Here is a 16,089-nt window from a genome sequence, read left to right as displayed (position 1 = left end):
AAAGCAATTTGGATTTCTTATCAAAATATATCAATAAATAAAATAAAATTGAGCACCCAAATCCCGTAGATGTTTTCGGGGGGGGGGGGGGGGAAGAAAAAAGAAAATCTCAATGCATCTTTAACACATGTACCAAAATGAACATTTTATTGCTGTTGTAGAGGGAATAATACTCAGCTGTTCAAATGATTCTTTACATTGAGTTAATTAGCCAGGCTCTGCTGTCATCAGGTAATAAAATAATAATTATTAAAAAAAAATCAAAACCAATCCATACCAATATAAGTTTTTATAAAGCTAGGTGGACTGTCGCATGTTTTATATGACAAAAGTTGCATTGAAGAACCTGGAAATAAACTGTTGTTTGTCTGTCACAACCAGGACACAGCCATCAGTCCATTAGGACTGGAAGCCAGAGACAGTACATCTTTACACAAACCATTTTTCATGGGCTAAACAGAACCAAAGCTGATCTCTAATCGTGAAGAGGGAAGACAGCAAACAAACAATTTTAACTGGGCAGGAGGCAACTAGAGAGTAGCAGCTGCCTACTTCCACATACAGGAGTTAAGGAATCGGTTAACTTTTAAGTCCCTTATCATTCAGCAACTGTGCTCACAGCCCAATACTGGGCAGCTGAAAGGCTTGACATCATTGAGGTCAACATCAAAGAGTAAGAACAGCTTTTTAAGTTAGAGTTGTCAAGAATAAATGGCCATGAATAAATTTAAACAGGGGAGCAGCATATATCTAATCATCAGAGGACAAGAGCTGTGGAAAAGCCATGGGGGCAAGAACCTAACTAAATCTAAAAGGAAGACTGATGATGCAGCAGGATGCTTTGCAAGCACAGTGTGAACAAGTACCTTTTTTTATTGCTACGGCTCTTCTTCATTGCTTCTACACTGCCTTGTTTCTTCAAGTAACCTTTCCAAGGGCAAAGCTAAGCCACCACCAAATTAAACTAGGAGCAATTCACACCTACATGGTACTTACTCAGTACAGCTGAAAATGACTGAACAACCTGCAGGGTAGCTGCCCCTGTTTTTCTAGGTGATTACAGAAAATGCACTTAACTGCCACACTGCAATTGGCAGAGAATTTTTTGTTGTTTTGTTTTGTTTTGTAATGTGCCAAGTACCACTGAAATATTTCTTTGTGGTACAGTTTAACTGCATTCATTAAAACGGATCAGCCCTACTAATCTTAAACCACTTGCATTCCAAAAACCTGAAATAGCTTTGTACCACTGGTATCAGGGCTTCTCTAACCTTGCAAATTAGCTCTGATTAAAGAAAACAAGCTGCAAATTTAAACAGAACTGTAACTATTCTTGAACAAATCCAGGTGTAGGTACTCTTATTATGGAGTATGACTAAATCTACTCTCAGGTACATTAAACATTTGTCTGCATGGGAAACTAGCCCAGAGGAACTATTACACTCTGGTTCTTCATAAAGATGTGATTAGAATTGCCTTTTCTCTTATTCCCCATCTTTTAAATTTCTGGGTTTGCTCATTTCATGGTAATTGCCTTAAAAGGACCAGTTTTTCTTAAAAGACCAGGAATAACTGCACAGGAAAAACATCACTGCCCAATCAGCATGGTTTGACTATAATTCAGTAATGCAATGCAAAGTTCAATTAATAGAGATGTTTCATGGGAATAATTTCTTTTTAAAAATCCAAGTATTAGCCAACATGGGATAATAAAATGGGAACCTCTAAAACTGAAAAGACAGACAAAAAGAAACTCAGTATTTTAGAAGAAACTCCTTCAATGGAGAAAGCTATTAAACAAGGCCCCTCTGTGAAAATCAGGTTTTAATTAAGTCAGGCTATCACGTGCAAGCTACCAGAGATAAAATGAAATACTGGCACTTCATGAAATATGTCATCCTGTAAATCAAAAGTATTTTTTTTTAATTAGCATTTGGTTTCTTTAAGTTTATTTAGTCAAGATGACAGCAGGTGGAGGCTGCAAAGTTTGAAAGTTTAGTTTAGGTCATTATATCAAGCTCTGTGGGGTTTTTTATAGTTCTGTTTCATTGGGCCTTTTCCCATTAATATATGGGTAAAAAATAGTCAGGATGTTCAGCAACTACACACACAGAGCACTAGTGTATACACTTTACCTTCAAAATGCCAGCTTCCAGAACTATTGGCTTTGTGTCCTGACCAATGGCTCTGGTATCTTTTTTGGTACAAGTCCTGAATTAAAAAACTTGTGTTATTTTATTTGTATCATTTCGTGTACTACTGATGGAAATAAAAATCTTAAACTGTGTGTCCCCATGTAAACTAAGGTTTCTACTGGCAGGATTAACTTCCAAAATTAGCATAAACTTCAGGCACACACTTTCTTTACTATTGTATCCACTGATCTGCTATATTTACACTAACCAGTAAGAATTCTCTTAAAGTGGGTAAAGCCTTGTTCCCAGAAATAAACTGTGTAAAAAAAAAATAAAAATTAATTCAGATGATCAGTATGATCAGGTTCAAAAACCAGGGTGCCATGCAGCTATAAGTCAGTGGTTTAGTACTGTCTTGAGGACAATCACATAATTTAATGTATAGAAGCCTACAGGATAACAGAATCTAGGAGCAAAGAGATGCTGAAGGAGTGTAACTATTCTTCCACAAAGAACTATTTTCACAGCACTGAAGAAAAACCCACCATCTAAATGCACAGGAGGTACCTTGTTTTGGCAGGTGTGATGCTGCCAAGAATTCTGAAAGCCTCATACCATTTTCATCATTTTCCTCAGAACGTAAACTTTGCTGTTATGAAACAAGTTACTTTGTATTAGGTTAGGAAAGCGAATGTAGAGGAAGGACTTAAGTTTCCTGCCAAATCTATGGTTACTGTCTAATTTATTTTTTAGGCAATGATTTAAAAATGAGTGTTTCAGAACTTGGTTTACAGCAGCTTTGTGAAAGTATGATTTAGTCTGGATTCAGAAGGGGAGCTGCATTTCCTGCATGATAAACTACATCAAGCTCTCAGAGTGACAGAATAATTGATTAATTATTCTTTTGCTTCCTTGGGGTTTAGCTATACTTGACACGTCAAATTTGCAAGCCAATCAAGATAACAGAGTATCTCTTGGAGTCTAAATTTATCAAAGCCTACAAAAGCTTGTGCTTAACTTGAAACACATAGAAGTGTTCCATTCAAAATCACCAGGGAAATAAGCGTGCTTCTGAACTTCCTGATGTGAGGGCCTTTACTATACCATGGTTTTCCTTTATGTATACTTCTGCAACAATTAGCATTACCTGGGACCAGCAAATAATAGGAATTCAAACTGACACAATGACTCTTACTTTCATCTCTCTAACATCAATGATTAAAATTGCCTACTATCAATCACGTAAGCCAGACCAATTTAAGAGGGGAATTGGGGAAGGCGGGGAAATTATTCGTTTGCTCAAATTAAAAAATAAAGCAAAACAAAAGCCTTACTTCAGAAACAGTAGAAGCCCCTGCAGAAGTTACAGAAATGAAGCACTCATTCCACAAGCAAAGCAAAAAAAGTCTTCATCAGAAAATTTTAACAGGCATCAAAGAGCAGAAAACAGAGAAGGTCAAAGACTTGCCGAATGAATATGCACAGTTGTATTTACGTATAAAGATTAGCGCAAGGGCCTGAACGCAGTCATGCAAAAGAAGAGGTAGTGGGCAAGGTAATGATCTAATCAGGTTCTTACCAGGGCTTCATTATCTTCTGCAATTTCTGATATCGTCTGCAAAATTAAAACTTGCACGTGAGGAGACACACTTTAAACATCTGTACTCTATTTACCTATGCATACGCACACACATATACTTGATTCTTAAAATTTAAAGAGACACACACAGTAAGAGGCAGTAAATTGCTAACAATTTGCTGTGAATAGAAACAGTTCAGTAAATAACTCAAAATTAATTTCAAATATTTGTTCAGAATACTTCTGTTAACTTCTGTTAGGAAAAAAAGCAGAAGAGGAAAGACAGTGGACAGGGGAAATATATCAGATTTCTCTAAAACCTGTTTCTCTTCACCATTAAAGTGTATCTAGGCATCCTAAATTAGTTAAGTATTTGTGTAAAAGAAGTCTTTGGTACAAAACAATAAAGGTTTACATATTAAGCATTTTCTGTCTGTTGCTGTGATGTGTAGTCTGTTGCCTAAAAACCTCTTTTAATTACTTCCTGTCTCCATCACTAATACTGATGTCAGAGTTGTCAGCATGGTTGAAAATTGTTGTGTAGCTAGGACCTCACGGGACAAGTTTTCTGTTGATTTTAAAGGCAGGCAAAGAATTTACCCTGGGTGTTTTAACCACAGAGTTGCATTTACTCAACACTAGCTCCATGACACATAAAAGCAGTGCAGCAGTCTTATTCCAACAGAATGTGTAGGCTCAGCTGTAGCTCTTTTGCTTTTAAAATTCACATACCAATGGACACGCCTAGACCCAGGATGCTGAATCAATCCACTTGAAGATGACAATGACCTGCTTAAGGATGTTACTTATTGATTCGGTTTCTAAGAGGCCAAGCTACACACCCAACCTTCAGTGTGATGCTCTTGCTTTCCTAGTAACTTTCAAAACACTTGGTTCCTAGTTGCAGCAAGAGGTTTAAGGTAGCCCACCAGTTGTTTGGGTTTATATTTTTTCCTGGTTTTCCCCCTAGTTATACACTGTTATGTCTAATCGGTGAACCAGAAGATCTGGCATCACATTACTACATTCAGGAAACTGGAAGCCAAATATTAAGGGGAAAGGGGGATAATAAGTGCATTTGAAAGCTGTAGCCACTGATCACAATTTGCAAATCATCCTTCTGCTAATAACTGTCTTCAGAACTGCTGATTATGCTACTAAGCAAGCTGAAGAAAGAGTATCAATGGTAAAAATGGCATCCAAGATAAATATCTTCTTTTTAAAACACCACTTAAACAGGGGAGGAAAAAAGGAAAGGAAAAAATAAATATCCATTTCTGCTTAACCCCTTCTTGTGTCTCCTAAACCTATTTCACAATTTTATTTCAGAGGGTTGGCTGCAGCTCCATACTGGGCAGACTACTGTTCAAAAGGAGAACAAACAGGTCCCTCCTTCCTCCCTCTCACCTTCTCCCCAGGTTCTCCCCTTTGCACTTGCTGCCATGCTGTTCAGCCCACAACAGCTCTAGGACTCAAGGCTCTCCAGCTGCTGATTCAACTCTCCCCCAGAACCTGACTGGATTATTTAATATATTTTTTCCTTTTGGTACAGCAGTAACTCTTCCAACCTCGCACTTCCCATTTTCTTGATGCGTAAGTAATGTGCTTTCTGCAAAGACTGCATGAGTCTATGTATAGACTCTTTTCTAGAAGGACCAGCCTCAGGGAGGGCAGCTTTTGGACTGGCTTGTGTAACCATGAGGGGAGAAAACAGAGAGTACATCCCAGGAATAGCACTTTGAAATCCTTCATTGCTAGCTGTGAGCCGCAATACCCATGTCTGAAGATAATGACTGCACAGTTTACCAGGTACCCAAGCACAGACTGGGCTACAGCCTAGCTTAAATTAGAAAAGTGCCAATATTTTGTTCTTGGATTTTGTGGCTTTGGTTCTTTTATGCTACAACAGCTATCAGTGTAGCCAGTAGTAACGAAAAAACAAAAAGCATCCTGATGATCAGACAGCCTTAAAGAGGGGAGAAAATTACCCTCAACATGCTTTTAGGAGCAGAAAAGTTCAAAGCATTTCCCACAGTAGGAATTCCCAACTTCAGCAGAATGTCATTACTGTGCTTCTGCAAACGGAGTGCTTCCTTGCTGCGGCAGACTCTGCTACACCTTAACAAGCACAACCACCACCACAAATGGGTTTTGTCATCTCCCAAATGTGCGTGGATCCAAGCAACCTTAGGCAGCAAATGCCAGCAAAACTTCACGGTATCTTTCTGAGCCCAGCTTTTAAAACAGCTGCTTTTCATCCAGGTGCTGTCTTTGGCTAAGCAGCAAGTAAATTTGAAATTGGTGCTGTGTCTGTCTGTCATCAAAGAGAAACAAGCGTGGTATTTGTGAATTGGTAGCACTTCAAAGGGTAGCCTCAGTTTTGCCAGGGATTCTTCACAACACGGTACAATCAGGTGTATTTTCTCCATGACTGAGCCCAGGCATTAAAGAACAAACATCTGAGTCTCAGAACAAAACATTTAGATAGTAACACTTTTTAGCATTTACAGAACCCTTCTTCACCTTGAGTTACTGGCAATCAGCTAATTTGAGGTCAGATGATGTGCAATGTAAAAGTAAACATAAATTTAGAATAATATGGAGAAATAATTGAATCATATAGGACTTCTCTGGTGAAGCAATACAAAGAACAAATTTTGACTTGAGAGGAAAGATAACCATCATATTAGACCAAACAATTTCTACTAATTGCTGTTGCTTTGGGAAGTGTGATAAGAGCAGCAATCAATGTAGGATATCAAAAGTTGCAGCAAAGTGGTACAGGATGATTATAGATAGACTTCTACCACTGAACAGGTGGAGTCTGTTATCTAAAGGAGTGCATGCTATTTTCATTCCATCGTTGAACCAAAAGCCTAATACAGAAGGACCTGGCATGTGCAGGAGTTCCTCTCATATTCACCCACAGAGCAAGCTAAAGTTACCACCAAAGGAATAGCCGAGCTAGCTCTTCCAGCAAGTCAGAGAGGAAAGGAACAAATACAGTCTGCCACCTCCATCGGCTTTCCTCTTTCTATATATACGTAACCATTTTTTCTTCTAGAAGGCTGACTCTGTGGTAGCAACCAGACAGTTCTGCAAAACACTTCCAGGGTGAGTTACCGCAAGTATGATCAAAAATATTGAAAGCCTTACCAATCTAGACACTGTAATTAGATCCATACTTATATTTTTTTATTTTTTTTATGAAACCATCCTTCAGTTGCACTTGCACAGGTGGGAACAAAACTGTGGCCATAACATAAATGTTATGAGGGTAAATTAAATAGTGTTTGTGGGAGTTTCAGATACTACAGTGGTGAAAGACAAAAACGGACAGCAATTTTTATACAGGGAGAAGTCCAAAACAAATGCCAACATAATGCAAAATAAACATTAACAACAAGTTACTTGTTTAGACATTTCGCTACCATAATACGTTCCCTGTTTGCCCTCAAAGGAACCTTGTGATACATTTCCAGCTGAATCCTAAGGAACAGCCATTCCCTTTGGACTTTCCCAAACCATACCGACTTAGTACTTGCTCAGACACTGTAGGTTATATCATGAGCAGCTTCCAGCAGAGACCAGCCTAGCAAGGATCTGACTGGATCAACTCCTATCTGTTCACGTGTAAAACCTGCTGTATGAGAACCAAAGATACCCCCAAATCTAAACCCCAGTTGGGGTAACACACAGTGCACAGTAAGGGCTTGTCTGCACTAGGGAGAACAACTAAAATGTCCCATTGTGGAAGCCAGTGTGGACCCACTGGAGTTCATGATGCCAAGAGCTAAAGCAGTCACACCACTTCAATGCAACCAACGTTTCTGACCTGCCAGTGTTTAAACACGTGCAGAGTAGGACAAAAATACCACTGAGGATGAAAAGCTTTGACGTATGGCACCAGAGAGGGCCATTATTAGCAAAGGTGGAAGATGTTCACAAAACCTTCCTCTCCAGAAAAATCGACGGGATTATGGATGAAGGACCTGCTAACCAATTAAATTGTTATTTGGCTACTGCTTTTCAGGCAAACACAAGGGTAGCCCACATTCTGGGTAACAGGCAGTGTTATGAGAAATATGAGAAGACAAATACACAGGAGTACATATTTCTGGCTTCTGGCTGTATCAGACATCATATATATGAAGTCTGGGAAAGACTCTGGCCAGGAGGTTGTAATAAATTATTTGGATGAAACCTGTAAAATTACTATTAAGTTATGCAGCAGTGCTTGACTGCTCAGAGCCACAACAGTCCAAGAGACAAAAACATTCTGGGAAGTTGCAGAAGCAGAGTTTTAAGCTCTTCTTATTTTTGCTGGTTCCTCAAATACTTGGCTTTTGCCTGAGTTTAAATTTAAAAAAAAGTTTTGTCTAGCTTGGTACTCTAAAGAACATTTGGAAATACAAATCCACTACTGGAATTACTCTTTGCATCACATTTTACAAAAGTTGCTGCCAAACAAAACCCAATAAAACTGTCTCCTCTTCCCTATTCCTGTCAACAAGGTGTTGGTATCACCACTTAACAGGGTCATTTAAATGCTAATATGCTTAAGCACAACCAAAGTAAGAAAAAAAACCCTGCAAAAAAAAATAAAAAATGGGATGACAGGAGTGCAAGGACCAGCAACTTTCCTCTTCCTTCCAAAGGTGTGATGTTTAACGGTTCAATCTTCAGATGAGGCTTTTATCTAAATCATACTGTGTGCACTACGTATATAAAAAGGATATACAAGAAATTGTACTTGTGTGTGCTGAGAGGGAGGATGGAATCCAAGCCTGAAGACTGGTGGAGAAACTAACCCAAAATAGAGCAAGCAGGAGAAAAAATAAAAAAAGCCACCCCACAAAGAAAGGAAGAAAGTGGAGTAGCTTTTATGGGAACTGCAGCCCTTTGTCATTCTTCTATCATTACCACCTCCACAGTGGTATAACAGGATTACCTGATTTTATACACTTTTTTGGATTTTTGCCTCAGACAATAGTCACTCTCTCCCAACATTACTGAAGCACTAAGAAATGAAGATTGCATAAAACCCCCATTGGACAAGAATTGATTTTGGCAGCAATGTCAGGTTTGGTAATCTATGCTTCCAGGTGAAGCTTCACAGGAATGGCTGAGCCTGTCTAATAGCCCAGTGCTGTCAAAAATACAAATTATTTCCCTCCCTCCATCAGCTGGCCAGATTAGCAAACTGAATTGGATCACTGAGTCCTCAGAGGAGCATTGGAGCTGACTAAGAGATGAAGCAGGTACTACACACCCAGTAGATGGGAAGGGTGGAAAAGGACTACTTTATACCATGGTAAAGACCCACTAGCTTAGCATTGTTCACATCATCTCCTGAAAATGAATTTCCCATTTACCCAGTGAGTTGTGCTTGCACAGCTGTTTTCTGGGGCAACACTGTGAGCTCAGAGGACTGAACTGGGTTAAGGAATATTGTATTAAAAGTAGCCTTTATTGTCACTTTTAATAATCTACAGTTTTTCAGTCCAGCTTGCTACAAACACTACCAGCATAACTCTTCAGATAAAGCAAGACAGAACAAGCGGCTGTGAGCAAGGGCTGCTTAAGTGTTTTGACAGCACTACTGAAATACTCATCAGACTGGGATGGAAAAAACCATCAGCAGGTATGCAAGCAACTGTCCCAAAAAGTGCATCAAAGCTGGAATAACTCCAAACCAATCTGTCTTCCACTGGGCTGGTATACAATATTATCTCTGTAAAACAAGCCAAGAGCTAGAATTTCACTGGACAATACAATTTGTCCTTAAAGCATGCACAATTGCCATCTCTGAGACTTCCAGCTGTACAGCAGCCAACTCTGCAACTGCATGTGTTCATTAAAAGACTCCTCTTAGTCCAGAGTCAAAAACCATAGAAACACACCTTTATTTAGAAGCTTTTATGTACCTTATCTAACTGCATCTATTACCTCCAATAGAAAGATGACAAAATTTAACAACTGTCCCAATTTAAAGCAAGTTTTTCTCTCCGATCTGTGCACCAAGCAATGACAACCCAAAATTAAAACCAGACTATCTGCAACTATCTCTGAGCAGCATCGACAAGCATGCTCCTGTGCCACAGCTGTACTACAATAAAGCTGCTCAGCACAGCCACATCAATGAAGCAGATCCCTGAAGAACAACTTTCTCAACAGCAGCAGAAACAATTCTGGTTACTGTCAAGTCAGCTAGGCTTAGCATTTTTTGGCAAAAACTGTGTGTTATTGCAGCCAAATGACAAGTGACAGATACCATGATAATGCCAATAAAAAAATACTGAAAATTCTGCATAGGCCTTCCTCTTTTTCTTCCCAGTCATGAGATTATTATTATTACTGGTAATGATAAAAATAAATTTAGATTCCTTTTATTAACTCTTTGGTCTTTCAATATTTATGGCTTGTGACTTAGGTTTTCCTTTTCTTACTTTATAAGGGATGATGAAGGCTTTCTTTCCTTTTAAGGAAGCTTAAGAATCTGTCCCAGTCACACAACTTCTGCTACATCAAGAAAAAAAAACCAACCGCAAACAAACCACCACAGCGTAACCAGTCTTCTGCTACATCAGAAAGACTACCTATACAGCCATATTTTTCTGAAATATTAGTTCTAGGCTAGACTATGGAATACAGCTTTGAATGAGTGAACTATGTTAATTCAGATATAGTAGCAAGGAGACCCAATCATGTTTTCCAGTTTGGTTCCTGAACACATTTTTCATCAGCCATTATGGTAACTAGGACCTTCTAGCATTGCTCTTTTTCTGTATTATTTTAGGACACTGCACTCTCTGGGTGGGGATCAGAAGCAGCACACTCTTAAGACTTCCCCTTTATATTGTCTGTACATCCAGCCAGATGGACCGCATGTTCAGCTCCCCTTAACCAGGCATGAACTGGGCTTCAGTCAACAAATTAGCATTAGAAGTGCTATAGAAATTTCTTTCTGAAAAGTCTCTGGAAAGGAAAACAACTGCGTGTGCACACCCACAGCCCTCCTTCATGATACAGATGTCCAGAGTCTGAGAAATGATTGGACATCATGGATAATTATAAAATGGAATCAGCATTTACTTGTTTCTCATGACCTAACTTGCAGTTTCTGCTGTAATTTATAGGTCACCCAAACCATAAAAATAAACAGAAACCCACTTTTTTTTTCTTTTCTTTTTTCCTTCAGTTAATGAGAGACTCCTAGCATGCTCTGGAAGAAAGAATGAGCCTGAAGGAAAAACAAAGATAAGCCATCTCAGTCAACAGGACCAAGACACATGTGGACAGTTTCTAAGACATGTTGCATCTCTGCTGATATAAATATATTCATATTGACCAGATGTACTCTCTGCTTCAGTACAGACCCCTGCACCCTACAATCTGACTACCACCAACCCCTATGGCTTTGTCCCAGCCCACACCATGTCTGCAGTTCATTTGCTCTAAGCAGCAGGCATTCAAGGAGATTTGGCACAAATTATAGTAACTACACATAGTATTAAAAACACTTTTGAAAATATACACAAAATAAAACAACCCCCACATGTCAACTTCTTATTTTTTACACTATATTAACAGCAAGAACCTGAAAAGGCTATTCTCTAATGCATTCTAATTTTCTTCAATATTCAGGAACATAGCATATGGAAAAATAACCAGGAAACATTGCTAGTTGTTGTGAACTTTTATTATTACTACTTCTTTTCATCACCAGCAAAATGAAGCAGACGTAACTAGAGACCCAGGAATTTACATCCTCTTACTTTGGTCACTGTACTTTTATAGCCATTAGCTTCACTGAAATAATGAGTAAGTAGCACAATAAATAAAGCTAACTATAAATAAAGCATAGGCCTCTTCCTCAGTGAAAGTTATATAAAAAGCTGGAGTCCTGCTTTCCAGAGGCTGCCCACTAAAACTTAATTACACACTCAAATTGTAATTTAAGAGCTGCCCCTAACATGAGTTCCACGTGCAAAGGAAACCTCAGAGCAACCTTACACTGAATATGATGGTACTTTTAATAAGCACTGTCTGCCCCTTTGGGGAAAATAAATAATAATTTTAAAAAAGAGAATAAAGTTTGAATTAACAAAATTCATCGATTTCTAGTACAGCTGCAGCACACCGTGAACAGAGGCACTACTCAGCCTGGGCTTACTGATTCAGGGCTGTCCTCAGCTGCATTAACCCACAGGCAGAGCAGCAGCAGCAGCCCCCCAGTGGGGTATATCCCATCCCCTCTGACTCCCTCAGTCTTAGTGCCAGTCTCCGGCTTGCAACACGAGAGCAGAGACAGCCACTCACACACAACTGCTCTCTGGTTGTGGCTCAATGACGCACCTAAGGCAAATGTAATGGTCTAGTGTCACAAAGAAGGGCCTTTTCTGCACCCACTCATGCCCACTTCCTCTCTTACTTCTTCAAGCACCAAGCTAGGCAGAAAACTAACTCTGCAAACCAGAAGTGGGTACTCTGCGACCAAGTTAAAATGCTGGATTGGCTTTGTGAAGCATCCAGGCACCAGAGCCAGTCTAGGAAGCAAGCAGGACTGGGCTGGAGAGCAGGTGTTAACATAAAAGGAATGGGAGAAGAGGGCAGGCAGCTGGGCCATCTCTTTGCAGCACCAAGCCATTAGGGTTCTCTCAGCTATATGAGTCATAGCCTCATACAAGCAAGGCTGGCTCAACAGCAGTAACTCAAAGGTGGGTAAGGTAATTCCACAGTGAAGATATACCTTAAAGGTACCTTTATAAAATATATTGCCTTCTATAACTGGGCCATCAAGGAAGTTTCTACCCTTCCCTGAAATTTCTCACCGCTCATTCCTCCTCTAATACTGCCCGCCCCCCCCCCCCCCCCCCCCCCCTTTTAAATGCTAATCTAATTGTTTAGGTAGGTCAACCTATGGACACTGAAATGATCAGTTAAAAATATCATTGGGGGGAAAAAAAAGCAGCAGGTACTGGGGCACAGAAAAGGAGGGAAAAGAGCTTTGTGGCTTGAACCATTTCAGTGACCTAGTCAGCAGCACAACCCAGAAGGTCACGCTGCTGAAAGCGCAAAGCCCGGGGTGGGAGCTAATAGTAAAGGCAGCCTTCAGCTTGCTTTGCCTTTTCAGCAAGCATCTTATGGGACTTCTTATTAACGGTACTGCAGACAGTCCAAGCGAAAACAGGCATAGAGAACATAAAAGGACAACTAACTGTCTCCAGCTGCTTGTCCTTGACAGCCTAGAGCACTCAAATGTCTGACTGTCCTTGTCCCAATCTCTCCTCCATATATTACCCTCCTTCACCTTCCACACACACCTTATTTGTTCACAGGTCATTTTAGAAAGCTGTTTTGTTGTAATAATAAAGTCAAAAAAAAAAAGAAAAAAATGCTTCTTCTGAGAAAGGAGTTTGTCCTTTGACTTAGTGTGCTGGAGTAGCCATGAGTGACAGACCCTGAGTTGGATGAGTGACAGACCGTGAGTTGGGACAACAGGTTCAACAGCTTAAAGTCAGTCAAGAAAGGAAAGCAGCAGCATCGAGGCGGACTTAGGCTGCTGAATCTGTGTATATTAGGATTTGCTCCTTTCATTAAATCTCAGGTTCTGTTAGATATGCACTTATCAGCCAGTGATGCACAGTATGAACACAGAAGGGAATGTACGTGATTCTATGCTTCTACAGCATAACATAGATAGATGCCCTTGCTTTACAACTCCCTTTGCAAAACCAGACTGGCAAAATCCTTACCTGCAGACCCTATCAAAAGCTGCAGAACATCTAGGCTGCTGAACATGAAAAAGACTGCAGCAAATACTGAGAGTTCATCAACACACAAAGTTGCTGTCTCAGCTTCAGACAGTCTGAGTCTTTCTGTAACGCCCAAACTAAACAGCATTTCTCCCAACAGGCAGAAACACTGATAAATAGATTAGACAGGTAGATCTATCAATGCATCTTTGGTGATAATGTTACACCAGCTAAAAAGAAAACTCTGAAATCCTTCCAAATGCAAATCATTAAAAAAAAAAGGGGGTGGTGGGGTGGTGGTGGTGTGTGTGCGGCATGTCGGCAAGACTGCTCAGATGTCCAGTCTACAAGCCCACTGTGTGGTTTGAAAACTTATACTCTCAGCCAGGAATTACTACTAGGGTGTAATTTGCTGAGCAGTTCTTTCAACAGTGGTGCTGGCTTAAGCAGTTTCCCTCCCAAATAGTTATTTTTAATCCAGACCAGTCTGCTACAGCTTGGCCAATCCCACAGCTACAAAACAGTAGTACAAACACATCTGATGGGTGACAAGGGCACTTGCTTTAGCTTTGATGCTGCTAAATGAAATGCTTATAAAAAAACGTGAATGTTCCATGTCTGTTTCAATAGCAAATGAAATGCTTTAGTCTTAAATACCTTCCATAGTGGAATAATGTTAAACCATTTAACTTAAATTCATGATAAAAAAACCTAGAGGCAGTGACTTGTAATTTGCTTATGTTCTAACCTTCATAGGCACATATAAGCCTGCCCATTCAGTATACTTTTTAATTAGCACAGTAACTGTGTGCACATGTTTACATCAACTTAAACCTGTCTTTGTTTTTCAATTTACTTTGGTCTCTAAACAACAAATATTATATGAATATACAAGTTGACAAATTTGGTAACTAAAAGCATTTTTTGTTTTTTGTTTGGTTTTTTTTTTGAAGTGGCATAATATGTGCCACAGACCACATCACTGCAAAAAAATAAAGACCATAACCTCAAAACACTGGAGATGAAACCATCAGCTATTAGAAATCCAGTATTTAGCCAGAGTTAGGCAGTAGGGATTCAAAGTCCTATAAACCATCGACCACACAACAGGCAGGATTAGCGAGAGTGCGCTTTTACATTTCCCAATCTAAGGACTACTGGATTCTAAAAAGTACTTAACTTTTCTGTGGAAAACCCCCAGTATATCTTGTATGGGACCATCAGAGATGATTTGTGATCCACTTCAAAGCTTTCGCTTTACCCAGTAACACTGTTTACTTTCTTGAATCCAAGGGAACACAAGCACATTTGTGAAGGAATTTGGGTTAATTTCAGCAATTTACTTCTTAAGTCTGGTCCACAAGACTGAACACCCCCACTGAATAAGAAAACTACTTTCAGAGCATTTTTTTTCTCTCCAAGAAGGGTATGGGTATTGTTGATTTCTTCATGTGCAGTAGAGGTTGACACTGACTGCAAAGCACTAAAATTTTTACTTGAAAGCAAAAGCCTACTTGAAACAGTGACTGTTAGAACATAACTTAATGGTGCAACAATCCTTTTCAGTAGTACTCTCCACATTAAGCCAATAGACACTTACTCAGGACTATGGTCTTGAATTTCACCAATGGTGAAAATTGGTGGGAAGTTTTGGTAAAGAATGAATGTATTTTCAGAGGTCAGCTTTCAATTTCATGTCAAAAAGCCACTATCATTTGAAAAACCCCAGCCAGAAGCAAAACATGTTCTCAGTAACATGAAATTTAAACCACAGTTTTCAGATCACATCTTTTAAATATGAGCCTTTAAATATACTATCAATGATTTATCTAAATTCCAACGGGTACAGAAGAAACTACGATTTCCCCAAAACTTCATGGAACAGAGGGTACTTGTGACTGCCTACTTTGCTCAGCCACAATCCCTACCAGCCCACTGTTAGGGGAAATTAAAAAAATATTCTCATTGATAATAGATATACTATCCTAGCAGCACAGAAACTCTTCAGATGTTTTATTTTATATAATCTTAAAAGCTGTATACAGAAATACTTTACACTTCAGGAACTCAGAAATTGAGCATGAAAGCACCCCACATACAGGAGGAACATCAGAGTTTAAGCAGAATACTTACTCTGTGCCACTTTCAACCATTTGTGTTAGGAGGGAAATACCGTCTAGGTTTATAAATTCTTGAGCAAACGTAACATCCCGTGAGTAGTTGGCTAAGTCTTTCAGTGCTTCTAACTTTGCATCCATACTAGAAGACTGGATCCTCTCATGGAGCTGCTGTGCATTTTGAGCCTAACAGAGAAACAAAACATACAAAACAAAAAAACAACAAAAAGGCTTTTGTTACAATGGCAATAATTAACAAAACGTTAGCACAAGCAGGAACAATGTCCATGTTTAATATTAGTGATACTTAACACTTGCATGCTCAGAAATGATTAAGTAGCTCACATACTAGCTAATTTTCCAAAAGTATATTACTCATGTATTACTCCATTATTATCTATAATTATTTGGATTGTTGCAGAATCATTCACTGAGCAATGGATAGTTATCCCACTGTCTCAGGCAAAATGTAAGCATTACAAAAGACAGCTTTTGGCTTA

The 16,089-nt window shown here is 39.3% G+C and overlaps 1 protein-coding gene across 4 annotated transcripts in view; it reads right to left on the bottom strand.

Annotated features, from left to right (window-relative positions):
* The window catches only part of ELMO1 (engulfment and cell motility 1), a 311,295-nt gene that overhangs the window by 209,531 nt on the left and 85,675 nt on the right, over positions 1 to 16,089 (bottom strand). For all 4 annotated transcript variants that reach the window (XM_056334326.1, XM_056334329.1, XM_056334325.1 and 1 more), the window contains 2 exons: positions 15,606 to 15,775; positions 3,715 to 3,750 (listed from right to left, as the gene is read on the bottom strand). In XM_056334326.1, the coding sequence (XP_056190301.1) occupies positions 3,715 to 3,750; positions 15,606 to 15,775 (206 nt within the window). The remainder of the gene's footprint in view (positions 1 to 3,714; positions 3,751 to 15,605; positions 15,776 to 16,089) is intronic.

This window comes from Falco biarmicus, chromosome 4 (assembly GCF_023638135.1).
Source record: "Falco biarmicus isolate bFalBia1 chromosome 4, bFalBia1.pri, whole genome shotgun sequence".
Lineage (NCBI taxonomy): Eukaryota > Metazoa > Chordata > Aves > Falconiformes > Falconidae > Falco > Falco biarmicus.
Note: the sequence above shows the minus strand (reverse complement) of the source record. Positions and strands in the feature narration are given on the sequence as shown.